Consider the following 27,426-nt stretch of genomic DNA (forward strand, 5'->3'; position numbering starts at 1 on the left):
ATGAAAAACGACAAGGAAAGGATGTTTCACTGATTAACGACAAGCTGCGAGTAAATGTGGTGCTCTTCATGTGGGTCGAAGGCACCCAAACGCGAATGTAGGTTCCTTTCGTTAATGCTAATTCTCAAATGGTCTGACCTGCACGATGTTGGAATAATCAACGTAAAATTTATTAACGTAAATGCGCGTAGCGTCGTTAACAAATCAACAGAACTAGAAGCCATCTTGTTATATTACGATCCCCTCATTGTTATCGTATTGCGAGCTGCGGACGGATCGCAAGGGCCTCGGATCCGACGGCCAGCGAGCTAGGCCTGCGCCGTTTCCCAGAGATCGCCAACTCACCTGGCTTGCTCGTTCGCTACCGTAGGTGCCGATAAGCATCGGAAGTGGTCCGAGTTCGTGCGTGCCACTGGACGCTCAGAATGGACCCCTATTGAAGAGCAACCAGATTTGCTCGTATCATTTCGAGCGTGCCTGGTGTAAACAAAATCCGCCGAGCTTAGAACAGTCCTATGATCTTTCTTCAATACCACGTACCCCCAAGCCTGATGCTGTGCCGACTTTTACCCCGCCGTGTGTCGTGTTCCGGAATATGCTTCATTCCCAAAGTGCCCTCGACAAATGGTTCGTACTACTTCTAGCGGTGCGTACGCATGTTGATAGCTGTCACTGGCCGCACTTTCCGAGTCGCTGCTTTGTATTGGGTCCAATCAAAAGTGGTTGGCCAGATCTAACACGGCGGCGACTCCCGCCTGCAGGAAATAGTCGCCGCTTGACGGCGATGACGGCGACGCAAAACACGTGCGGGTGCAGCAGACGAACACGAAGCTCGCGCACCGTCGCAGTTTTGTGCACATCACGTGACCGGCTCTGTTCCTTCTTTGGCCCATCTCATTGCTCTCTGAAGCTAAAACTTGGAACGGTCGCTACAAACAAGAGTCCAAATAATTGTCTGTCGCGTTCTGAAGCAAATGATGTTTCCTGCTGTGATTACTGGATCATTAACTACTCATTGCAGCAAAAAAAAAAGCAAGATCGAAAATTTTTTTGTCAGTACCCCTTTAACGATTTACCTTCAAACGTTTCCTCTTGCATTCGGCTATTTGCCTATAAGATTGTGTTGTTTACCGAGCAAATAATTCCATTAACGATCATACCACCTTGCAGCATGATACTTTCACACTATTACCGACTGGTGTAATATACGGAAAATGTTCCTTGACCGTTCCAAACGTAATATCATATCGTGCTCACGCAAGTGCTCTAGTACTATATTCACATACAGCTTAAATAACACGAGCTTTTAGAGTAGCACTACCTATATATACCTTGGCATGAACCTTGCTACCAACCTTTCTTGATATTCGCATATTACCGCTATCTGCGCTACTGCATCTAAAACACTTGGCTTTCTGAGGCGCAGCTTGCAAAATTCACCTGCTGACGTGCGTAAATTCGTATACCTGACGTTTGTACGCCCGAAATTAGAATTTGCATCGGCTCTATGGTCTCCATACCAATAATATTGAATTACCATGCTTGAACGCATACCGAACCGAACTGCCCGGTATATCACTCGGAATTTTGATCGGAACTTCAGTATGACGCAGATTAAGCTCGCTATTTCTGTTCAGCCTCTAGACATCCGTTGTAAGGCTGCTTTGCTCTGTCCACTTCACAAATATGTTCATTCCAATAAGCCATGCGTATTGGTTCTCTTAACCCCCGCCCGTACATCCTCAAGATTACATAATCATCTTAGCTTCAAACGCATTTTTGGTGAAACTTCTGCTTTCAATTTATCTGCTGTACCTCGTGCCATATCTCTCTGGAATGGTCTTTCCAACGAAATCGTTTCGATAACTGATTGTAAAATATTTCGTGAACACCCCCCGTCTGTGCGCGCTTCTGACTTAATCTGCTTTCTCTTATTTGCTGTCATGCTTGTGCATTCTGTACTTTGTTTTGCTTTTCAGTTCAGCCACTGTACAGTTGTGTTAGATTTATTCTTGAGCTGTTTCGATTGTACTTCACAGCTGTTTGTTACAATGCTCCCCTTACTCAATGCTCGACAAGGCCTGTAAGGTGGTTCCTAAATAAAATAATAGAATAAAAATGTAGCACCAATTTGCAAGTAGGTAGGACTATTGCAAGCCTTCTAACAATTTCACGCCACATGTCAATTCTTGTAGGAAATTTGTCCGCGTTAGGAGTACTGCAGTTTACAGAACTGCAATATCTGTTTTTATTGCCGAGTCACGTATTTGAAAGTTCCTGCTTCAATTTTACTGGAACATGAAAGTCCGGTAATTTAAAGAACGTCTTCTTATTGTCTGTAGAATTCAGCTTTCTCAGTCAAATGCAACGAGTTTCATTCAAGTTGGTCCAGCAGTTGTCTCCAAAAAGAACTGCTGTGTTTTAAATGTACCTAAACAAGGATATTGGAGTTTGCCCAAAGCTAAAGAGCTTCTTCGTAATGCTGTTTGCTAAATTTGTATTGTTAGAGTCACAGCATTGCTACACCGCTGCCCTGACGAGCAATGTTAGGCAATAATGTTTCTGATGACTAGAGACAGCTGACCAAATAACTAGAGAAAATACCAAGAGTAAGAAGGAACATCAACGCCGGTGGGATCACTAAATTCTTCTTGAACCTTCAGTGGGCAAATGGCAGCACTAACCTCATCCTGCAGCTGGTATCGAAGCTCAGATCGTTTTGAACAGCTGCACCTGTGCAAAACGTGTATGTGCACCAGTAGTTTTGCAATAGGTGTTTGATGCAATCAGTGTTAATGTCTTCGGTAAATACTGCAAGTATGAAATGAACTCTACCAGTAGTTTTGCAATAGGTGTTTGATGCAATCAGTGTTAATGTCTTCGGTAAATACTGCAAGTATGAAATGAACTTCTGTCAGTTTACGGTGGCCAACATGCCTGTGCTATTTTTTGCTGTTTATCTACCTGTGCCAGTGCAAGCAACAAAAAACAAGAGAAATTGAGGCAGTGATCAGAACCAATAAGTTGGTTTTATTTTTGACAAAACAAACTCATTTCACCAAGGTTGACACGAAGAGGAGCGCATGACACACAAAAAATATAGAATTGATGGGACATTAAAAGAAAGGAACATGCACACAATTTTTTAACAAGTAGAGGCTGACTTTTTTAAACGTCCTGCCTGTCACTCAGATGTATACACACACGCACACACGCACACAACAAATTTTTTTGCCAAGACGCGTGCACATCAAGAACATTAGCAGTATAACAAACAATTTTTGGTGTCAGTTCTTTCCATAAAAGCGTGTGGGCCGTCCACACCTTGTAAAATATATGTATATTTATATATATATATGTATGTATATATATATATATTTTGTCTCAAACCTCTCGTCCCTCTCTCTTGTTTTTTTCTCACACTGAATTGTTATCTCATTTTCCTTACTGTTTGAAAAATTACTGCATCAAGCAAGCAAGTAGGGGGTTTTTCATCCGTCTTTCTAAGGTATTTCTGCCAACCTCCTGCATTTACTGAATGGAAAACAATAAATGAAACTGAGTAAGAAGAACGGGACCATGAGGCAGACGTTTTGTAAACTGAAGCGGTGCCTTTGGGAATAAGTCTGTACTTCCGGTTATAGTGTTCTTTATTGTACCGGGATTTTCCGTCTATGTGCGCCACATATACGAGCGGAACATAAGCTTACATTGCATTTTCAGTTTTAAACAAACCATTTTATCCATGGGAGTGCGGCAAAACATATTGTTTGCTGTAGTGTTTTGTGTTAGTATTAGGCTCAACGGAACTGTGCCCGTTGAAACGAAATTGCGATCAGTGTGCACGCTCTGCAACGGCCTTGTTGGTCTACAGTGACGCAAAAGGTGTCATTTGCCACCTAGCCTAGGCAACGTGTACGAGCAAAATGCAGAGTTTGCAAAGTTGTTCTGGAGCACAGGGCTCCCGCACGGAGGGAGCAGAAAAGCAGAGACAAGCCCCTGAACACGGATTTTTTCAACTTGCGCTCCTTAGCCGTGCTTACTATGAATTATCATTTGGGACTGACTTACCATAGCAAGTACTGCCACCCGTTAGCAACCAGTACTACCATTGATTTTCTGATTAACTAGTGAGATGGTTAAATTGCTCACTGGCAGACCATCCACTACCTATACAGAACCGCAAGAGTGCATTATGTTGAATTTTATGATGCCAGGAGCCATTTATTGCACTGATAAAGCTCTGAAATGAGCATGGAAACAGAAAAAGTTTTTCTGTTGACTGTAAAGAACAACGCATCACTCAAACATTAACTACAAAAGGATTTGTTTGCAGTCTTTTCCTTGAAAAGTGCCAACCACCTGAGTGTATAGCATAATATACTCAACCATGGTTAAGTGTAATATGCTATGCACTCAGGTGGTTCATTACATACATTGCAATGTATGTAAATGTTAGCGACTGTTGCACTATCTGCATGCCACTCTGCCTCTGAAACGTACTCAAACAAATGACCTTATGGAGAGTTACTGTGGCACAAATGTCTGCAACAGGAGCCCACACTAACCTCCATTTTTCAGAGAAGTAGAAAATGAATCTCGTTGCTTGATACAAAATCTCGTCAAAATACCCCTTTGGTAAGATCGGAGTGATCTCGAGGCCTTTGTGAAAGGAAAACAGTGCCACACCTTGAGGTGACAAATGAAAATGTAGTTGACTAGAAAGTTCCCTACAGAAAGAAAAACTTACAGTATTGGACATTGAAAAGAATCATATATTTTCAACACTTTCACTTAAATGAAATTGTTCTTCTGGGAATGAAGAAAAAGATGTATGTGTATGGAGCTACAGTTGACAAAAAATCTTTGAGAAAGGATCGGGAAGTACCGTATTTTCCGGTGCATAAGCCGCGTTTTTTCTGATTGTTTTTCTTTGGTGCGTTTTAAAGAACGGTGCTAACTTATATACGTTTTTTTTTTCGGAAAGGTCTGCCGTCTGCCGAAAATGGACTGGGTGTTATGACCACCCGAAGCGCACTGGGTTGACCTCCTCTGGCAGTTAATTGCTACTGGTTGTGTGCGCGTTATGGAGGTACCGGGTTCTTCTCACGATCGAGTTGCCGGGGCAGCAACGGAAGCGGCGGCAGGCCGACAGCGAGTCGAGTGACTACGAACTGATCGCATCTGCAGATCGCTTTCAACATGCGGCACGCGGCGCTACGCAAACTACGTACGCAGTCGCTACCTCCCATCATCCCTCTCCCCCCGCGCTTCCTTCCCGCTTTCCTCCCTAATGCGCAATTCGGCTCACCGTCGGACGCTTTCATTCGCACATACAGCAGTTGGCGCCGAGGATGATGTTATCGCCCTTGGACGACGGCAGAAATGCGCCTCTGGAGTGTCCATATCACTGCTATCGCAATTCTGTAGGAATGGCACCGATACGTTTGTGCGTGACCCGCGTTCATAAAGTGAAACGTCACTGTATTTTTATATCACTTACTGAACGAACAGGTGCGTCTTATGCACCATTGCCACTTATATACGCTTATTTCTTTCGGAAAAACTGCCCTTTTGAGGGGGGTGCGACTTATACAAAGGTGCGAGTTATAGACCGGAAAATACGGTAAGCCATTTATTCTGGAATGAAAGTAAGACACCACCACACGCTTCAGTTTTCTAACCTGTCTGAACCTATGATTGGCCGACAGTGTAGAACAAGATTTCCACAATCGAAAGGTAGATTGTTCTGCACACACACATGCGTACATTTATACTGCAGTGTGCTTGAATTGTGGCAAGGAGGCTCTGTAGAAACACTTTTATTGCACTAGTTGGAAGCACCCGACTATTGAGACAGGAGACAATGGAAGAGAGCTTGCTGCAATCACCCGATCATCTCCTGAGTTTGGATGGCCCAATAGCAACTTTTGCCTAATGCGCCTTTTTACATAACACCTTGTGATGTGACAGTGTGAACAGACTAATTTTGCACAAATGGCAAACGGTGTTTACAGGGGAGCACTCAAAACGGAACATTAAGGTCTGCCACATTAACATGTTGATGTCAAATCTTTTATAACATTATGTGCACCTTTTTGACGAAAAAAGATGCCAACTTGTAGTTGGACTGAAAGTTTATAGAAGGGGTTATATTAAAAATAAAGTGCTGTTTCCGCAGTCGAAGTAGTGGAAACAAGCGCATGTGTTGGGAAGCCATACAAATTGTGGCTGGATTTGTTTTCAGCGTTGGTGAGAGCCGTTGCTTCGTTGATGATGCTTTGTCAGGCATCTCAGTACATGGAGTAAGCAGGCATGAGAAAAAAGAAGAAGCACTTGAGAGCTATAAGACTTCCTTTTCTCCCTCACACACTTTGCTTGCAAATACAAGTAAATAGATAGGTAGAGAGGGAGAGAGAGAGACTTTCACGTGATTACAGTGCATATTCAAGAGCAGGTGTATATGAGTGTCATTTTTTCAATATATATTTTGTATATATATTATAGTATGTATGTATAGTATGTATAAGTATGTATATAATATGTATATTGCCATAGTTTGAATGCCGCCCTTAAGCTTTACTGGGTGGAAAAAGGAACAAGAAAATCCTTTACATGTTAGTCTTCCTTTCATTCTCCATTATGGAGAGGGTGTAGCCAAAGAGTGGTGGCAGCATTTACAGTGTGTGTATGTTTTGTGTGCAAGCAAATGTCATAGTGTCTGTATCTTCTACTTGCCTTACACGAGGAAGGAGGCCAGAAATAAGAGGTCTCTTATTAGCCTACACGTCCCCTTGACAGGAATCACACAACAGTGATTATAATCAATATTATTAAAACACACACATACATGGCACATGACAGTCACCAGTTCTAATATATATATATATATATATATATATATATATAGGGAGAGAGAGAGAGAGAGTTGTTGGTAATTGTAATATATATATAAATATATGTACATGGAGTAATGTTCAGTAACATCATATTGCTTTTAGTGGCCCACAGTGCCTTGCCAGAAGGTGCTGTGCTCTGCGTCGTGCGGAAAAGTAGTTTGTCAATGTTGTATTTCTTTGCTGTATGTCTTGTTTCTGTATTTCTCACTTGTTGAATATATAGCACAATATAAGGCAGATATTATGGAATTTCTCCAGATGTGGAACACGGATTGTTTTACATACATACACAGCTTTATGTACAGACAGACGTGCAAGAAAAAAGTATACCAACAGCACTCAAATATATCTTTGTCTGTCTCATCTGATGTTTTTATTAGATTTACTTGTGTGTGCGTGAAGCATGCCGTGGTGCCCTGAGAGGCGTGTTGTGCATGTCGTGTGTTTCACGCATACATAGGAATCGCACAATGACGTGCACAGGGAGGGAAATAGCGTTGGCTCCATACATATTGGACCAACAAAAAAATAAAACCATAACAACACATCGTCGTACAAAAGAGAACAAGGTGGCCTATACATCACATACATTTCCTTATAACATGTGTGTGCTTTGGTAAATAGGCTGCTTTTGTCACCATTATTAGTGATTGGTATATTATATGCGTACACACCATAACATCAAAACATTTTTTTAGATTGTGTCCTTGCAGGTGAATAAATAGAGAAGAGCACATCCGACTTTTTTATCGACATTGTTCTGTTGTGTATTGCTCAGTACGATAGTCACTGTTAGGTTGCAACGACTGCAGCTGTGATTAAGAATTTATATGAAACTTTATGCTCAAACCAAGCTACAAGAAGTACATAAAATGAAGAATGAGAAATGTTTCTAGAGCGGCTAATGCATGCAAGTTTGAGATTGCCATTTGCGAGATATCTGACTTCACTTTTTCAGACCTCAAAGCAAGAACTAAATGACTAGATGTACTGAGCATGAAAAAAAGCGAGAGACTTTCCAAGTGACAAAGCTGTGGTAATGAAGGCAACTGGCTGTATTTTTCTTTCCTGTAATTTTGATGGAGCTAGCACTGTTCTGCCTAAGGAACTGCTCTGCAGCCTTTTTTCTTTATTTTTTTAAATCAACATTTTATTCATGTGTACCAGGCTTATTAAATCAATATCTAATAAATAAGTGAGTCCGCATATAGGTAAATCTTCATTCAACAACCATATTCGAGAAATACTAATACAATTCAAAATCTAAATTTATAAGCAAGTTGTGGTAGCTTTGTGTGCTATGTTTCATTTTTCATGTACTGTGAGAAATCTTATTAGACTTTCAGAGGCGCCATCCTATAAATGTATAAGCGTCATATTGCCCAAGTGAAGTTTTCGAGCCAGCACTTACACTACGATGGTTTTGCAGTGCAGACACACACAAAATAACTGCACGTCAGAAAAAATTCACCTGGTGAATGTTAATAACTGACTGCAGATCTGTCAACAGCAGTAACTAAAACACATTTTGTGACCTTCAAACATGAATTAAACAGCAAGACGCACGTGAAAAAAACAAAAAGGAACAGCATGTTGAAGTGATGTAGCCTATCACACACCATTTGGCCTCTTTAGTGTTGGATTTTCCAGGAATACACAACTTGTGCACAAGCGTTTGCCTTGCAAGCTGTAACAGCTGCGAAAGGGGTAATGGGCGCACCGTGAGACCAGTAAGAATGCATGTGCTCTAGCATTGCCGAAGCACCGATCGCCGTGTAGCAGTTGATGCTGTAATGCTTCGTACATGACACATAAAGAAAAAAAAGTAAAATAACAAAATGCAGTTGGTCTTTAAGTGAGAACAACATTGCAGGCACAAAAATGGTGAACTGCAAAGCGCACGTTTTGAAAATCGAGTTTTATGTTCAGTGCTTTTTAACAGCATGCCAACTGTGTTCGTTAGGGAAGACCAAAGGAGAGGCGCGACGCATGGCGAAAACACCTACAAACGCGTCATTCGGCGATGAAAAGTCAACTGAGGTGTGGGCAGCCTTGAGGGCGCTGGTTTGCATGTCTTCGTCCCAACCCCAGAAGTCAGCGATACAAAAATATCGTTGTGTGCATGTTCTCTCTCTCTCTCTTGTTTTTTTTTGATGTTTGTTTATTTCTTCCCGCGCCAGGCTTGCGCGATATTGTTGAAAACTTTGAATGCTTAAGGATATTGTACATACGTTGAACTGCTACTCAACATAACTGAGCCATTCATCAATCAAGAGTTTCTCTACATCAAGCATGGTGATGAAAATATTCATTGAACCGATATAGGCAAAGGACACAGTAATGTGTTTGTATCACCTCTAGTTATATTGTCTGCCTACATGCGAGAAAGCTAATGTACAGGTAAAAGGAAAGTGTTCGCAAGTTCTAGCTAAGACTGACACCACAGGGTATTTGTGAAAATGCCCAAGGCAGCAAGAAAAGTGTGGCTTTATGCTGACTAATATATATACATTACCATCAGCAGCCTACATCAAATGCAATGAAGAGAGCCAGAAATGATAAAGTACACGGAACCTGCTAAGCTAATAGTGTCTGCATAGAGTGCACATACTTGTAGGCAGAGGTCACTTGGAGCAACTGCAGCCTTTCTCATTTGTCTTAAACTCATTAAAGACACTGTGGTTGCGGAGTAAGAACTGTCTTTTCTTACTTGTTCTCTGCAACATGAGGGCACTTTTTGCCTCATGGAATGTACCAGCCAGCATCAATAGCTTTTCACAAACGTGGTTTTGCTGCAACTGAGAATTTTCATGATCAGTTGCAACAATAAGTTATACATTTTGTGTCAGAGCAGTACGAGTTGCGCAGTAACTGACAAGGAAATTAAGGAAGTCACAGCTGACTAAATGAAAAAATGATTGTTTAGAACGAAATCGTGGAAACAAGAGGTAATACCAAATAAATGCTGACGAGTACGGAAGCGATATTGTCAAGAGAACAATAAAGCTATAAAGCTGTTATTATGACTACAGTCAACGAAAGCCAAAAGCTTAAGCTTGTAAGATCAATTGGCAAATCTCTCTGAATGTGATTTTGACGAGATTTACGATTTGTCAAAAGTCAACAAGAGATACTCCCACGTACCCATTGCTGCCATATGCATTGCATGGTACTTGTTTCATTTTAGCAACATACATAGCTGGATGTATACTTTTTCTGCCAAGATATATGTGAAAAGGTTGTTTCCTTGTACATATTATCTGTCGCATGAATTATATTTGAACGACACTAGAATTAACTGATGCTAGAAATGATGCTGGAATGAACTTATTAATGATAATAAATTCAATTTTGACACTTATGCGAGGCAGAATCAACACAAAAATCATCATGCATGGTGAACGACATCCATTTTGTTGTTTTGTGAGATGTCATATATTTTCTCTACCTTCAGATATGAATTACCAAAAGCAATGCATAAAACCAACATTTTTTATATATGATAAGTAGTGAGCAGATTACATCTTAAAGGGCTAGTGCAGCATAAATCAAGGTCTGTGATTATAGCTCATGACAACATCACAGCTGATAACAAGCCTGACGTTCACTGAACATAACAAAATGAAAGATATAGCATAGGTGAGCATTGAATACTATTAGTTAAAATAATTTGTGCGGTGTGCATATAATAAACATGCACGGTGGCATAATTTATGAAACATAACAAAAGGAATACATGGCTTGTACGAAGACAACGCTGTGAAATGCATTTCTTTCACAAATAATGCCAACTGTTCAAATGAAAAGAAATGAACAGCTAGATGGCTGCTGAGTTACAAAATATTGTTACAATATTAATGACTAGCATACAAGGCTCAGCTTATCGGTAGTTTGTCCCCTGCTAGGAGGTATATTGCTCTGTCGAAGGATAAAATGAATAGAAGCAAAGTTCACGCCAGCTTGATTATTTACTCGCATTCATAAACCTACATATCTTCTACGTATTGGAAGACGTGTATTTTTTCATAGCGTATATGTGTGCTGCACACTACAGTACCAGTACATCTTTGTGTGTTACCAGGAATAGTTCACTCAAAGCTCACTGATTAAATGCTGCAGTGTAAAATAAAGAAAATGAAATTGCATGCGCTGTTGTTTATGTAATAAGTAATATTAAGAACTGCTTCACAAGTGCCAAATGAAGCCTTCTGTTATTGCCAAAGTGTATTGTTTGCCATGCTCCAGCATATGAAAGTTAACGTAACCTTTTACCATATTTCGGGTAAACATCGCTATTGAAGTCTGATGTATAATGGGAGCGTCCTTAGGAGAAAAACAAACAAATAATAGCATGTTGTTCTTTCATCACGAAGCAGTTCTAGTGAACACCAAGGTGTGCACTTGGTCTTTGGGTGCGCCATTGATTCTAAGTATGCCAAGAAACTGCTTGTTAAGAATACCAAAGAGACTTCAAGCAAAATGCTCATTAGCATGTGTTAGTTTATCCTACACAGAGTGGTGTTTTTTTTGTTCTCAATCACACCTTAGTTAAATAGAGACAATTCGAAATCCTAATTGTAAGTTCTGCCCACATAGCTAATAATTCGTTGTTATGCCACTTCATGATAGTTTTAATTAATTATCATGGATCTCTGATATCAGGCAGTCGTCGATACAGGAACAAGGCTGCTTTGTGGTAAATAAGCAATGCTAGTCCTACAAGTGCTAATACATATTTATGTCTTAAAGGCAGATATTCATGTATATCTTATCACGTGACAGCATAGCTTACTAACAAGATTAAGATGACAACGTGAGACCCGGCAGATTCTGATGCCATTTTAACAGCCATAGAAATGGCTAACCTTTTCACAATAGATATAAAAACAAGTAAAAAAAGACTGAAGCTAATAGATATGGTGACAGTGCACCATCTGTACAACTTGACTAATGTGTGTGTTAAAAAATAATATTCATGAGGTTTAACATGTGTATATGCACCCCCAAATGCGTCGAGCCTGCCAGGAGCCACAGGAGACGACAGCAGCTGCGTGGTGCAAGATTCATGCTTTTGCCAACAACAGAGTGAGGAGAAGAAGGGTTATGGTGTCATACTTTGATTAGCACTGCTGGAAGGGGGCAGAAAACTCACAAGAGTGAAGCATTCTACTAGCCATCCCTACTGTTTTCTGTATCTCGTTGAATATTTCAGGGGCTAAGCCTACCCTTAGGCAGGCTTGTCTTTAGGTTACTCTAAAGCATCACTACTGCAAGTGTAAAAGTGGGAACAAAGTCACAAACAGGAAGCACCTGGGCCCACAAATAAACTACATACAACACTTTCATGTGAGTAAAAAGTTACTTGAGATAAATAAAATACAAAACCATATGTATGCGAACCTCTAGCATCAACAAAGGTTCCCTTAACGGACGTAGAGGTGTGGTTATGGGAGTCACATGTGCATGATGACAAGTGTTTTGTATTGCTCTTCTTCGTTTTCTTTTTCATTGTGTACAAGGTGCCAGTTAACGCAGTGTTTAGTTGTCGACAGTAACAGTCCTTTCATTTCACTCACAACAACCCATATGCACAATATTTTGCAAGCATGTTTTCACGGAAGCTTTGTGTGTATTTGGCTTCTTGCTGTTGGAATAAATCAATTATAGTTAAAATGGTCATCAGTAGAAGGTGGCAGCATGCACTTTAGGAATTATTCCAAAGCATCATAATTCATCTAACTGGCCAGGACCGCTCAATGAAGTAAAAAAAAAGGCGAGCGCATTCAATAAAAAAGCATTGAAGCTATGTGCTACCTAAAGATATACAAATATGTAAATCTGTGTCCAACAACTACGCTTTACATACTCCAAAATATATGACGTCGTACACGCTTGTTTTAAATATTCCCTGGTATTTATAAAACTGACCTGTCTCAGACATTCAAATGTTTCCTCTTTACCTTGAAGAATCTGTCAAAAATGACCCAGTGGCCTTGCCTACGATAACTCTCTTAGCACTGTACTCTGATAATTATAATGACTGCAAGAATGAAATTTGCCATACGCAAATTGATACCATAACGAAAGCTCTTCTGATAATTCAATTAAAAATACACAAGCCCTTTGAAACAGGAGGATGTTTTGACAAAGGCCATGGTTATCCAAGCAACTTAGTAAACATAATGTTGTTTTGGCATGTGACATTCATTCTATAGCAAATCAACTTATGGTAAGAGGACCTTCGTTAGGTGCTTCTTTCAATTAGGTCCAAGCTGCTGCTTATAATATCCCAAAGAAATAAAAGCCAGAATAAATAACAATAAATGTAGATATCACGACCTACTCATGTTACAGAGCCTCTGCATAATGACAGCAATTGTATTATTGCATTACACAACGGTTGTGCTGCTAAAAATGAAATAAACTGCAATTAGACTTCATGCGAAAGTCTCAGCATTCAATAACGCATAAAAATTTCAGCCGTAAGTATATCAAACCGTTCAGTGTTACACAGGAAAGCAAACCAAGGTAAGCATAAGAAGAGAGCGCCAATGTAGTGCCATTTCCATGTTATCAGTTGGACAAAAGGAAGGAGACATGCTGAATGATAAAAATAAAACTTGGTATAGCTAGCTATAAGACAGTAGCGACTGTTATGCTAGCTTATATTTTCTGCCTGTGCAGTTATTTCGCTGGAATATTTCAGTGCTAAAAGAAGAAATTAAAATTTAAAACAAGTGAAGAAAGCATGTACCTTTTTACATGATCATTCATGACATTCACACATTGGAATAAGCATGTGGATCGCACACACTTGAAATAGGTTAAAAAAAGAAATAACACTGCAACGAAATGTGGCGCTTTGCTTTCATGAGACCAGCACAACATTACAGTTAAGACGCACAACAATGGTATAGGACATACATTCATACGCACAAATATACTCACAAGAACATGACAGGGCTTCCAAGGAAGGGCTGTGCACAGCACTGTGATTTTGCTCTTTTTTCCTTGTTTTATGTCAAACAAAACAAGTAGGCCTATTGTTCAAGTGAAATCTCAAGACGGAAATATGTGGGGAGTGAAGTAGGGGCTAATGAGGGCTAATCATTGTGTGAGATAGGATGGGCAGAGAGATTACACACATTGAGAGCAATAGAGCATGCCTCTATGAATCACCACAAATAGAGTGAAGGTCACTGAGCGTATTCAAAGAAACACGTGAATAGCCAACAGCATTACCAACACACTACGTAATTTCTTTGTCTCTCATGTCCATCTGCTTTAGTGGCACGATCCACTGACAAAGACTGTTGGCAACTCATACTCGGCCATGTGAAACATTAAACACCAAAGCAGGCTGCGTGAGACTGTTATACTTGCACGGAGGAGAAGCAACCTGTTAAATGACCAACAAGCACATCAATCTTCTTGGCTAACTCAACCACAATCAGTCGCACAGATCTCCATGTGCCTACAGTTCATCAATACAACTTTGTCTCGCACAGCCATTTCAAAAATTTTTTTTATGTTACTTTCATGGCTGCAAAGAGATTGTTTCATTATGCATCGTTATGATGGCTCATTTCAGATGCCACTTAGCGAAGTGCTTTATGCTGAACAGAAGGGCGGTCGATGGTATGGGGCATGACTCAAGGGATAGGCAAGAGAAAAATGTGAGGTAACAAAATACCTTATTGCTCAATATTTCCCACCAGTGTCTGTGACAGCGGGATTCTGAAGTAGACCTGTTTGTATGTGTGAAGACTCAGATGCAATGGGCAAAAGTACGCGCTGAATGTCATGAAGACTAAACCTATTGGAAAAAGTAGAACCCATATTAAGGTCGCCTCCAGCAAACAATGTTTAAAACGTGCTTTGTGTTGTGCACTTGCTAAAAAAAGGGCAATGCATTGAAATAGAACAAAATAATTGGTTAGAAAACAGCGACCTTCACTCTCTTATCCTTCTTCATTCGTATGGGTTGCTATTGAGTTAGCAGAAATTCAACAGCCTATTTGCATGCTCAGTGTTCTTGCAGCATTTCAGAGCAGAAAATGATATTGCAGTGTTTCAGGCGAAAGGTAACTTCAGACATCATGTGCTTTGCCAGGATGACAAAAACATCAAAAGAACTGATGGAGAAATGACAATCTGTGTGGCCTGCTTTGTATGAGAAGTGATGCATCAAAAAAGAGTCTGCGATTCAGGACAGCCGTTCGTGTGCATGAATGGGAGAGAAGTCGTTGTCATACAAAGAGCACTCTAGCAACAGTCGATAATGAAACCTTCTCTCTCCTTTAACAAGGGAAGAAGCAAACAAAACAAGCAGGACTCCTGTTATATGATAGGAGGAGGCGAATCCGCAGGCGGGCCGCCACTGATGAAGCCAGGAAACAGTGCAAGCGTGTGGTGTGTGTGTGCAGGTCAGCAGCCTTCTCTCCAGACTGCACACACATGAGCGGGGGCTTGTTGCAAACAGGAACAGGAAGCCAAGGAGCTGAAAGCTTTGTCTCTCTTCTGACCGCAGTTAACTCGAAGGTTCCTTGGCCAGGACCAACAACTTTGTCTGCAAACAGGGTTGAGGAAAAACAAATGCAGCAAAAGTAGCAGTTCCAATTGGGAAAGTGATTCAGGCTAACCACTTGTGGGTCAATTGCCAGAAGTTGCACTACCCAACCAGTGTGTCTGCAAGAACAGAGACAATGCACCTCTATGCAGAGCTGCTCCCAGTAAATATATGGACATCGACTGCAGCAAGAACATACATCGTGGTTAGTGTAGGATGTCCATGAAGCTCCAAAGATGCAGACAATAAACATCCAAAGAAAACAACTTTGTATTACCATTATACATACGAAGTAGACACATATAGTTTCGGCAAAAAACTATACCGTCACCTCCCAGGAAGCACAAGTTGGCTACTAGCTAGCTTGATACAGCTTGAGCAGGCTAGAAGTAGCTAGTGCTGTGTCAAGCTATAGTTTAGACACCTTGAAAATGACTAGCACTTCACGTTGCCAAGCCATACGGTTCTTGTCGGTGCGAAGACAATTAGAAAAATGTCCAAATTTTGAAGGCATTGCCAGGGAGGCTCCGTGGGCGCCTCAACGAATTGGAGGAGGTGGGGGAGGGGCGTTTGCCAGAACATTGAGTGATGCTTAGAAGAACTTCTTGCTGGGATAGTTGGTGCATTGCTTTGAAGAAACAAGTTCCGCATTTAAAGAAGAAAACCACAGGAAAAGGCGACGGAGACAAAAAGAGCGCAAGAAGGGGGGGGGGGGCATGATCAATTTTGTGAGCGCGGAAGTTACCGACATGCTTCGAAAAAGGTGAGGGGATAGTTGCGCTGATAGGGCATCGAAACCCATTGTAGCGCAATCAGCGCCTGTAGATGCTCCCCGAATGGAGCATGCGAAAACCGATTCTTCATAAATTTCCTACGCACGCATTGAAGCGCGCTCGTCCACCGGTTCAAGTCTGGCGCGAAATCGGCATGCTGCGATTGCATGTACATAAAGAGCAAGTAAAAATAAAGTATGTGCTGTTCACGAAATGTAGCTGAGCGTTAAATCTGTTTTAAAGTGAAAATATGTAAGCATGGGAAAAGATTAGAAAGCATAATTCAAGCGCAGCGCCGCTGCCGCAGGTGGTACCACATGCAACGGCGTCGCTTGACGCTTTTTTTTTCGATTTTGAAACTTTCGGCATCCGTCTGTGCAGCGGTGGCGGGGTTTCGTTTGTGCTGTTTGCTTGCTTAAAATGATATGAGTTTTCGAATGGAGAATTCGGATCGTGTTTGCAAGAACAGCAGCAACACCATCACTTTATTTCGGTTCGGCAAGTGTTTTTATATATCATTGAAGGCCTCCTTTGTTAGAAATCATGTTGCACGATTTCAACGGCACGAACGTCAGCTCACGTTTCGGATTCTCGCGTTAGTGCAGTTATTCACGGCGCCTGTCTTATATTGCGAGCTTTTGTAGATTTTATAGCAGCATTATTTTCCCTCTTTGTAACGCGAATATGGTACTAGCTACGAGGCTACAAATAGAGCTGTGTAATTATGTTACTGACTCGATATGCGGCTGCGTGACTATATTCTTCACTATGCACTGTGTTAAAACATGATCGCGCAAATAACACTTCCAGGCTGCTACTACCGACGAAAAATAAGCGAAAGTAAAAAAAAATCGCATGAAAGTCGCTTCAAGACCGTTCTTTGGCCTTGCAAATCGGGAAAAAAACTGCTAATGTCCCCACATTTAGCTCATGGAAGTGTGTCCACTGCACTTTTAGGCATGAAGGCAATGCAAGTAATACCAACGGCGGGCAGCAAACAAGTGCGGTGGCCGAAGGTAACGACCGCACACAAGCTGATACCTCTTTTGTACAATGATGCTAGTAAAGAGCAGAAGTTTATGATACTGTTTCAAGGGAAGCCACAAAGGAGTAAAACAAAATCCTCAGCAGCTCATAAAACACATATGCAACATTTTATGAAAATAGGACTTTTAAAGTGATTGAAAAATGTGATGGGAACTGCTAGTTTGAATGCAAAAGAATAATCACCTTTATACGTTGACTAAATGAAACTTGCAATTCCAAGGTAGAGAAATTTAGTACCGTGTGACTATTTTCAATGTTTCATTGTGAGATGTAAAAGGCCTATCCGCATATCATGGTGAAACTTAAATTACTTTCGCGTGTATTGTTTTCGTTGAATGCGTATCATTCATTTTTTTAAATTTCTTTAAGTAATATACCTTAACTTTCAGTTTGCCTTCGTTATATTGTTACTGAATGGTTTCTGCACTACACTAACCTGTGTGACTGTCAAGACAGCTTTGTTACTAGCAGTGTTGTCACAAAGTAGTGCGAAGCCAGTGTAGTCTGCATATTTTGCCATTTTTGTTGTTCCAAAGACATGAATCTTTTTTTTTCAGTACACCTGCCTTCACTGGAGGTAGCATTTGAAATTCTGAGTAAGCTATCACTGTTCGTATGACATTCTGTGCCAATGGTAGATGTCCGGTGCCCATTCTCACCGCAAGAGGAAGACCGCTGTTCATATGACATTCTGTGCCAATGGTAGATAGAAGTCCGATGTCCATTCTCACCGCAAGAGGAAAACCGCTGTTCATATGACATTCTGTGCCAATGGTAGATAGAAGTCCGGTGCCCATCCTCACCGCAAGAGGAAAACCACTGTTCATATGACACTCTGTGCCAATGGTAGATAGAAGTCCGATGTCCATTCTCAACGCAAAAGGAAAACCGCTGTTCATATGACATTCTGTGCCAATGGTAGATAGAAGTTTGATATCCATTCTCAACGCAAAAGGAAAACCGCTGTTCATATGATATTCTGTGCCAATGGTAGATAGAAGTCCGATGTCCATTCTCACCGCAAGAGGAAAACCGCTGTTCATATGACATTCTGTGCCAATGGTAGATAGAAGTCCGCTGCCCATCCTCACCGCAAGAGGAAAACCACTGTTCATATGACACTCTGTGCCAATGGTAGATAGAAGTCCGATGTCCATTCTCAACGCAAAAGGAAAACCGCTGTTCATATGACATTCTGTGCCAATGGTAGATAGAAGTTTGATGTCCATTCTCACTGCAAGAGGAAAACCACTGTTCATATGACATTCTGTGCCAATGGTAGATAGAAGTCCGATGTCCATTCTCACCGCAAAAGAAAAACCGCTGTTCATATGACATTCTATGCCAATGGTAGATAGAAGTCCGCTGCCCATCCTCACCGCAAGAGGAAAACCACTGTTCATATGACATTCTGTGCCAATGGTAGATAGAAGTCCGATGTGCATTCTCAATGCAAAAGGAAAACCGCTGTTCATATGGCATTCTGTGCCATTGGTAGATAGAAGTCCGATGTCCACTCTCACCTCAAGAGGAAAACCGCTGTTCATATGACATTCTGTGCCAATGGTAGATAGAAGTCCGCTGCCCATCCTCACCGCAAGAGGAAAACCACTGTTCATATGACACTCTGTGCCAATGGTAGATAGAAGTTTGATGTCCATTCTCAACGCAAAAGGAAAACCGCTGTTTATATGACATTCTGTGCCAATGGTAGATAGAAGTTTGATGTCCATTCTCAACGCAAAAGGAAAACCGCTGTTCATATGATATTCTGTGCCAATGGTAGATAGAAGTCCGATGTTCATTCTCACCGCAAGAGAAAAACCGCTGTTCATATGACATTCTATGCCAATGGTAGATAGAAGTCCGCTGCCCATCCTCACCGCAAGAGGAAAACCACTGTTCATATGACATTCTGTGCCAATGGTAGATAGAAGTCCGATGTGCATTCTCAACGCAAAAGTAAAACCGCTGTTCATATGACATTCTGTGCCATTGGTAGATAGAAGTCCGATGTCCATTCTCACCTCAAGAGGAAAACCGCTGTTCATATGACATTCTGTGCCAATGGTAGATAGAAGTCCGCTGCCCATTCTCACCGCAAGAGGAAAACCACTGTTCATATGACATTCTGTGCCAATGGTAGATAGAAGTCCGGTGCCCATTCTCACCGCAAGAGGAAAACCTTGGATGAAGCAATTCAAAGTTGTTATTCAAGGTGACCTTGAAGTAATGTAGGGTTAATTTGACTGCAGAGAGAAAGCAATGGCAATAAATTTGAGACGGAAGACGAGGCCAACACAAGGTGCATTTTGTTTGTTGAATAGTGAGCTATCACATTTCCGCTGTTTTCTTGACATAAGCAAGTCCTGCTTATAATAGCACATTGGCTGTTAATAACCAATGTGCTATTAGTTTGGTATTCTACCTTATGTAGTCGTTTGTGCTATCTGCATCAGCTGATGAAATTTGTTTGAATTTGAGAGGCTGCTAGGAACGACCTAACGTAGGCTAATATGCTGTCACACTCTATAAAAATAATGGCAGACCTGCAAACAATACTGCTGCTTGAGGGTCATTTGTTAATCAAAGGTAAATAATGCTGCTATCATGTCAGACAGCAACATGTAGCTGCCACACTCGGATCAAACTTCCAATGAAGACGATAAATGGAGAAGTTTCAATGAAAGATCGAGACTGCACAAGCATATAGGGAGGAAACGTGACAAAGCGGTAAGAAGAGCACCAGAACAACTGCGCATTATCGCCTATCGCACGGCGTAACCAAATCAATCGTGCCCTGCGCTCTCGGAACATGTCGAAAAAGCCGAGTACTGTAGCACCTGCCGTAGAAAAGAGCAGTGACTGCCTTTAACCAGTCGAATCTCCACTGCCTGTTGCATGCACGTTTTGGGCTGCTTTGCGCGTAGTCGGTCACATGACTTAACGCCGCCGTTTTATTGGATATCTTCGCCCTTCCTTGTAGGCTTGAGATTCCTGAAGTTTGGTGCGCTCTACGTTCAGTTCACGCATTTTCTCTGGACGTGGTGGTTCTGTCTACACAGTCTCAACTTCCAGGGATCGCCACAGAAGGCCAAATGTCAACCGCGTCGCGTTCTATCATGAAGCGCATAAATGGAGCTACTGTAATTTTTTCGTATACATTAATTCGTACTTGTTCTTTTAGGGGCGCTCAACGCGGCTGAATATTTGGTCAATAAATGTAAATATAATAACCGACAAACATAGTTAACATAGCATTGTTTTATAAAATGAACAGACCATTGTTTTATTGGACTTATATGAGTAAAGTCTGTGCTTTATTACTTGAATAAAGTTTTTGAGACCTCACTGACGTGTGACAAGCAGCAGCTCATTGGCACTGATTGCAGTCCTGACCCTTCGTCGATTCGTGTGGTACGGCAGTGATATTTGAGAGCGGGGTGGTCGTTTCCTTTGAGCAGCGTCACGCAGGCTCATTTTGGTTAGATATAATATCTCAACCTGTTTATGCGCCCAACATTCGATAGCCACCACCAAGCGACAGTGTTTAAAGACAGTGAATTTCAACAGCTGCGGCGTTTCACTGCATAACGGCTGCACGGCTTGCGTCGGTAGTGATCTGCCGCGTCTGGCCGCGTAACGACATGTTGCTGTTAAAAAAAATGTGCTAGCTAGCGCGAAAATTCATCGCTAGGACCAAGCACTGTCTGCTTGGTGACGAAAGCGGATCAGCTTTGCAGCTTACGGGTGCGTGCACCGGTGAGTAAGAAAGCATTGCTTCGAGTTCTCAACATTGAATTTCTTCGCGTGGGAGGCGGATAAAACAGATTCCTGTAGTCATTTCTTACAACTGGAAAATAATAATAATTATCATGGTATTGCTCTTCAAAGTAAATTCAATCGAGGCACTTGTTATTTTGCAACGTTGCTAAAATTCCTAACACGGAGTGCAGCATAAATAATAAATAGTTTTGGCTGTTTCTACATAAATGATACACTGCGATAAATTCACTGCACAATAGTGGCAAATGTATTTGCGGTGATACGCTCAGATTAATTGCGCTTGAGACATATAAAATGACTGTGTTTGCTACCTAGTGTCTGGAAGAAAAAAATAGTCATCTAATCAAGGCTCCACTGACACCATTGACACCATTTAAAGAAATACGCACGCAAAACAGTGTTGTGTGTGTGTTTGCTTTTGTGTCATGGAGCATTTTCGGCACTGTTCTTAGTAAAACATGGATCACGATCTCACTCACACTTACACCATAGCGGCTCTTTTTGCGGCTCTTTTTTCTTTCGACTCCAGCCTTCAAGACGCTGCTCATATTTGTTCACCTCTTTGGGCTCTATTGTCTCTGCACGTACGACACAACAGTAAATGTTTCACCACTGGAAGTAACATCAAGGGCCAAAATCCTCACAAGGTATGTTTCTGAACACTTCAACTAGAACCATGATTTGTTTATCGATTGGACTAACTTTTGCTTCACCATTTTTGTTTGCATGTTTCTCATGACTTCATCATTTCTCTTTTCAGGAAGACGGACAAAATAGAGAATATTGGTCTGCAAGCTGCCCGCGCCAAGCCATAAGAAGCTCAACGGTCACCATAGTGACAACAGATCCTCTTGAACTATGTACCTCACCATGAAATGTTTGCAAGTTTACCAAATAGCGCCCTATCAGGAAAGCAAGTCTAGTTTTGTATCTTAACGAGCGGGAATGCTGAAATTTTACATACAAGCTTACTTGCTTTTAAGGGCATTTTATGACAAACGATGAAGTAACATGTTGAGTCCCAATTTATTTTCTAGTCATTACAGCCATGACGACTAGAACCGAAACAACGTCGCAAGCTCCTATATGCTAATGTACAAACTCTGTCATCTTCTCTTTGCAAATCAGCTTGACGGGCATTACCACCAGGTATCACATGCTCCCTCACAACAATAATTTGTTACATGAAAATGCAAAGAATTTTAATACGATCACACGCGCTCAATGCAATTCTGATGAAATTATACTTCATGATGACTGCAACTTTGGCGGGCTGCACCGTAAGAAACAGTTAGAAAAGATATGTTCACACAATCGGCCTATCAACTTTTCTCAGACAGACAAATCACTAAAAAGAATTTTTCTTTCCCTTCAAACAGCAGATGACAAACGTGAGCACAGTGTGTTCCCACAAACTTTTTGAAATATGCTCGCTGTAAGTTTGGCTCACCGTTCAGCGAATCAACAGTGGACGAGCAAAGAAAGCCTCAGCGTGAGAGCTTGTGTTCGTCACAGTCCTCACAGATATGTTTACTTGTTGAGACATTGACTCCATGCTGAGGATTCTCTTGCTTACCTCTGTTGCTCAGTTGAAGTGTTCACCTCCTTGTCACTGTGCCACATCTTTGCCTTGTTTGAATACACGAAACGAGACGTTTCTTCAACATGAAACCGTAAATTGCATTTTCCAAGGATCAATGAACAATAATTCATCATCTTTATCATCATCGTCAGCCTGTTCTATGTCCACTGCAAGACGAAGGCCTCTCCCTACGATCCCCAAAAACCCCTGTACTGCGCCAACCGATTCCAACTAGCGCCCGCGAATTTCCTAATTTCATCGCCCCACCTTCTCTTCTGCCGTCCTCGACTACGTTTTCCTTTTCTTGGTACCCATACTGTAACCCTAATGGTTCAACGGTTATCTAACCGGCGCATTACATGACCTGCCCAGCTCCATCTCTTTCTCTTAATGCCAATTAGAATATCCGCTATACCCGTTTGCTCTCTGATCCAAACCGCTGTCTTTCTGTCTCTTAACGTTTTGCTTAGGAATCTTCGTTCCATCACTCTTTGTGCGGTCTTTAATTTGTTCTCAAACTTCTTTGTCAGTCTCCAAGTCTCTGCCCCATATGTCAGCACTGGTAAAATGCACTGATTGTACACCTTCCTTTTCAATGATAATGGTAAGCTTCCAGTCAGGAGCTGGCAATGTCTGCCATATACGATTCAACCCCTTTTTATTCTTCTGTGAATTTCGTTCTCATGATCAGGGTTCCCTGTAATTAATTGAACTAGGTTAACGTACTCCTTCACAGACTCTAGAGGCCGACTGGCGATCCTGAAGTCTTGTTCCTTTGCCCGGCTATTTATCATTATCTTTGTCTTCTGCATATTAATCTTCAATCCCCCTCTCACACTCTCTCTGTTAGGGTCCTCAATCATTTGTTGTAACTCGTCTGCATTGTTGCTGAATAGAACAATGTCATGGGCAAACCGAAGGTTGCTGAGATATTCGTCGTCGAGCTTTACTCCTAAGCCTTTCCAGTTTAATAGGTTGCATACTTCTTTCAAGCATGCAGTGAATAGCATCGCAGAGATTTGTCTCCCTGTCTGACCCCTTTCTTTATAGGCATCTTCCTGCTTACCTTGTGTAGAATTAAGGTAGCTGTGGAGCCACTGCATATACTTTCCAAGGTATTTACGTAAGCGGCCTGTACTCCTTGATTACGTAATGCCTCTATGACTGCTGGTATCTCTAGTGAATCAAATGCCTTTTCGTAATTTATGAAAGCCTTATAGAGAGGCTCATGTACTCTGCGGATTTCTCGATAACCTGATTAATGACATGGATGTGATCCATTGTAGAGTATCCCTTCCTGAAGCCAGCCTCTTCCCTTGGTTGACTAAAGCCCAGTGTTGCCCTTATTCTACTGAAGATTATTTTGGTAAATATTTTAGATAATATGGAAGTAAGCTAATGGGCCTATAATCTTTCAATTCCTAAACGTCTCCCTTTTTGTGGATTAGTATAACGTTCGGTTCCCTCCAGTTTTCTGGGACCCCTGCAGTCGATAGACGCTTCGTATAAAGAGCCGCCAGTTTTTCAAGCATCCACCAAACGAAATCCAGGCACGATATTCATAAGATATGCTTAATGCGATGTCAAAAATAGGACCTCCTTGGGATGTCATTTGGTATTGGTAAATAATGTAGGTACAGCGCAACAATTTTTGGGAAGGAAAAAACTAAGAGACACGAAGAACGCTGACTTCCAACTGAGTCTATTGAAGGAATTTTATATTGTATTGGTTTTCATTGGTATTATGACATATTTTATATTACACTGTCATACGGTCATCGTATGGACAAGTATTTCATTAGGGCCCCAACTTTACATTCTTCAGCTACACCCCATTGCGTAACAGCAGTATAAGTAAAACAAATTCCTTCTGTCATGCACATTGTCACGAACTTGTTTAACATCGGATTCAATCACCGAGTGTGACAGAGCCACTCACCTTGTATTGCCTAGGAACAGTAGAGTGCAGAGCTGAGTTCTTTCAGTGGTAGCCATTGGTGAATGCGGCTGCCATCAGAGGGCCCTGCAAGCACATGCGGCAGTCACATTGAAAGGAGCCCTAACATAATCTTATGCACATTTCTTATTAATTCTGATAATGAGGTGGTGTCTGAGTAACCAGAAATTTTGGGTGCACATATGTATAATGTTGCTTCTGGCAGATATAACACATGGAAAAAGGTACAAAAGAGCAGAGAGTGAATGATAATACATATGCTAGACACTAAACTAGGGGATTATTGTGTGCATAAAAAATTATTTTCACCACCATCTTCATCCTCATAATCAACGTCTTCTCTATTCTTTCTGTCTACACCCTTTCCCCTTCTCCCAACGTCGAGTAGCAGGTCAGAACATTGATTCAGGCCGACCTCCCAGCTTTTTTATCATAATAAATACCTCTCTCTACGACAGAACTCATCTGAATATGAATGTCGACAATGATGTGGTTAGTACTAACCAATCTAACGACACACCGTATCCGCCTCGTACGCTGGTCCTACTAGTGCCACCACAAGGCCTAGCGGAGAAGCTTTTGTAAGTTGCCTTGCAGACGCTACCAACGTGCTAACGCGAGAGAGCTAGCATTTCAGTTACTCCGGCGTTTCCACGGCAACAAAAACAGCGCCACCTTTCAACTGTGCGTTACAATAACTCTCCTCTCTCACAAGGCTCTTGACGGTCTCGCTACCTTCTTATACACCCAGGCTACATTCACACTTGGTCTCGGAGCAGGCGGAAGCGGCAAAAACTTCACAATATCCGCCCGCCTAGGCGCCGAAACGGGCGGAAAACCAGGCGGCGAGCACGATTGGTCTCGGACCCATTTTTAAAGCGAAAGTTTCCAAGCCGCGTCGAGCCGAGTTTCGCCGTCGCCAGCAATTTCACCTACATGTGACCGCAGCCTCGCCGTAGCCTTGGCAACGCATCAAGTGACTCGCCGTGCCGAGTTCCGCCGCCGACGCCGGCTTGGCGCATGCATTCTCCGCACCTGGGTCGCCGCCTCAACACGTGACTAACCGCGCGCCTGGGCCCAAACATGGTCAATCAGCCCGTCCGCTCCGCCCTCGTCCGCCTGCGCGCGGACGGCTCTCCAGTCGAGACGGACGAGCGGTCGCAACTTTGCCGTCCACACACCTGCCCGTCTCAGTGGCTGGCCCGAGGCGGATGGCGTCGGGTGTCGTCACGGCAAACATAGCGCTTGCTCGAAGCCAAGCGAAGCGTGTACCCGAGGCCTAAGCTACAGCCGCGTCAGAAACAGTCTATTATGCGAAGCATATTACTAGAGCTCAACCCAGCTCCTCAGGCGCGGCGGTGTCGCCTTCAATACCACGTGACACCGTGACGTCACGACAGAGGAGAAACGGGGCTCCAACTCGCGCCGTCGCTGGCGGCGTCGCGGCGGTATATAAGCAGCTGCGCTTGTTTCTAGGTGGCTTTGACTCAACTCTTGCAAGATGGGCTGGGTGGGAATCGAACCAGGGTCTCCGGAGTGTGAGACGGAGACGCTACCACTGAGCCACGAGTACGATGCTTCAAAGCGGTACAAAAGCGCCTCTAGTGAATGCGGTGTTGCCTTAGAAACGAGCTGTTTCTAAGGCTCAGGCGTGCGTCGCTTGCTCAGGCGCACATTTCGTTGCCGCGCCGAACGCTGCGTTGCTCGACGCTCACCGCGTCCAATGCGGAGCGCGTAGTCGCTGCGCCGTAGCCCATTGTCTTACACCCCTTGGCGGGTCGACGGGAACGCTGTCGCGTTCCACTCTTGAAGGCGAAGCAGAGTAACGCATGAGTTGTTTCTTCGTCTAGCCGAACCAAATATAGCCAAGCAACAGCAGTTCACCAGGCTAAACAGTGGTTCAACAACTAAAATAAAGGCTAGTATGCTTCGCATCCTGGGCTTAACCTTAGCTAAGCCACAGCCATTTTTTTTTCTCCGTCTTGGGATTTTTACTAGTCTTATCTAGCGCCCAGGGAAATAGTCATCGAAGGCAGCAAGCCGGTGTACTCTTCCAGGCCTCATCAGTGCAGTGCGATCGCCGACAGAAACAGACGGAGCGCAAGAAGTGTGTTGTGTTTACGAGAGCGTCGGAAGAAATATTTGAAGCCGTTGACTTCGTGATTCTTTTTTTTTTGCCATGCTTCGCGTGCGCGTCGCAAACGAGAAGTCCATCACATACACGTGCATTCTGAGAACACATGTTCAGGGCGTGGCGAAATAAATAATGTTCGATCGACGCACCCAGCGTACGCGATTGGTATCTGTTCATGCGATTCGTTGCCGCGAAGTAGTGAACGCCAGTCCTTCGCAACTTTTAGAAGTAATGATACGATCAGTAGCGATAAGTTTTTATTACCTCGTTATCGCCGCCATTCCGCGTGTGCTGTACAGCCTGCGAGCCGTTTTGCCGGCTGCGATACGCCGTGGTGACCGCGACGTTCAAGCTGTGTTCTTGCTGTTATGAAGTGTGTTCTATACTGCGTGTCGGCCATTTTGCCGGCTGCGATGCGCCGACGTGACCGCGACGTTCGAGCTGTGTTCTTGCTGTTACGAAATGTGTTCGCAAGCTACAAATCGTGACATATATGTGTGATGTGTCGCAGCGTTGCCAGGTGTGGAAGTGCTTGTTCTTCGCGATGTGCGTGTGCTCAGAAGTGAACTGTGCAGAAGTGTTGCCGTTCGCGTTTTCATATGTAGTACCCTTATAGGTAAGCCCTGTCCCACCGGCCTTTCCTGCATCGTGCATGTATCGTTTGTTTGAGAAGTTGTTA

General features: G+C 42.5%; 1 protein-coding gene across 2 annotated transcripts in view; it reads right to left on the reverse strand.

The window, feature by feature from the left end:
- Nucleotides 1-3,010: 3,010 nt before the first annotated feature.
- Nucleotides 3,011-27,426, reverse strand: part of Rbp6 (RNA-binding protein 6) — a 1,084,430-nt gene continuing 1,060,014 nt past the window's right edge. For both annotated transcript variants that reach the window (XM_075684111.1, XM_075684110.1), the window contains 2 exons: nt 24,596-24,679; nt 3,011-15,468 (listed from right to left, as the gene is read on the reverse strand). In XM_075684111.1, the coding sequence (XP_075540226.1) occupies nt 24,638-24,679 (42 nt within the window). In that variant the 3' untranslated portion in view covers nt 3,011-15,468; nt 24,596-24,637. The remainder of the gene's footprint in view (nt 15,469-24,595; nt 24,680-27,426) is intronic.

This window comes from Dermacentor variabilis, chromosome 3 (genome assembly GCF_050947875.1).
Source record: "Dermacentor variabilis isolate Ectoservices chromosome 3, ASM5094787v1, whole genome shotgun sequence".
NCBI lineage: Eukaryota > Metazoa > Arthropoda > Arachnida > Ixodida > Ixodidae > Dermacentor > Dermacentor variabilis.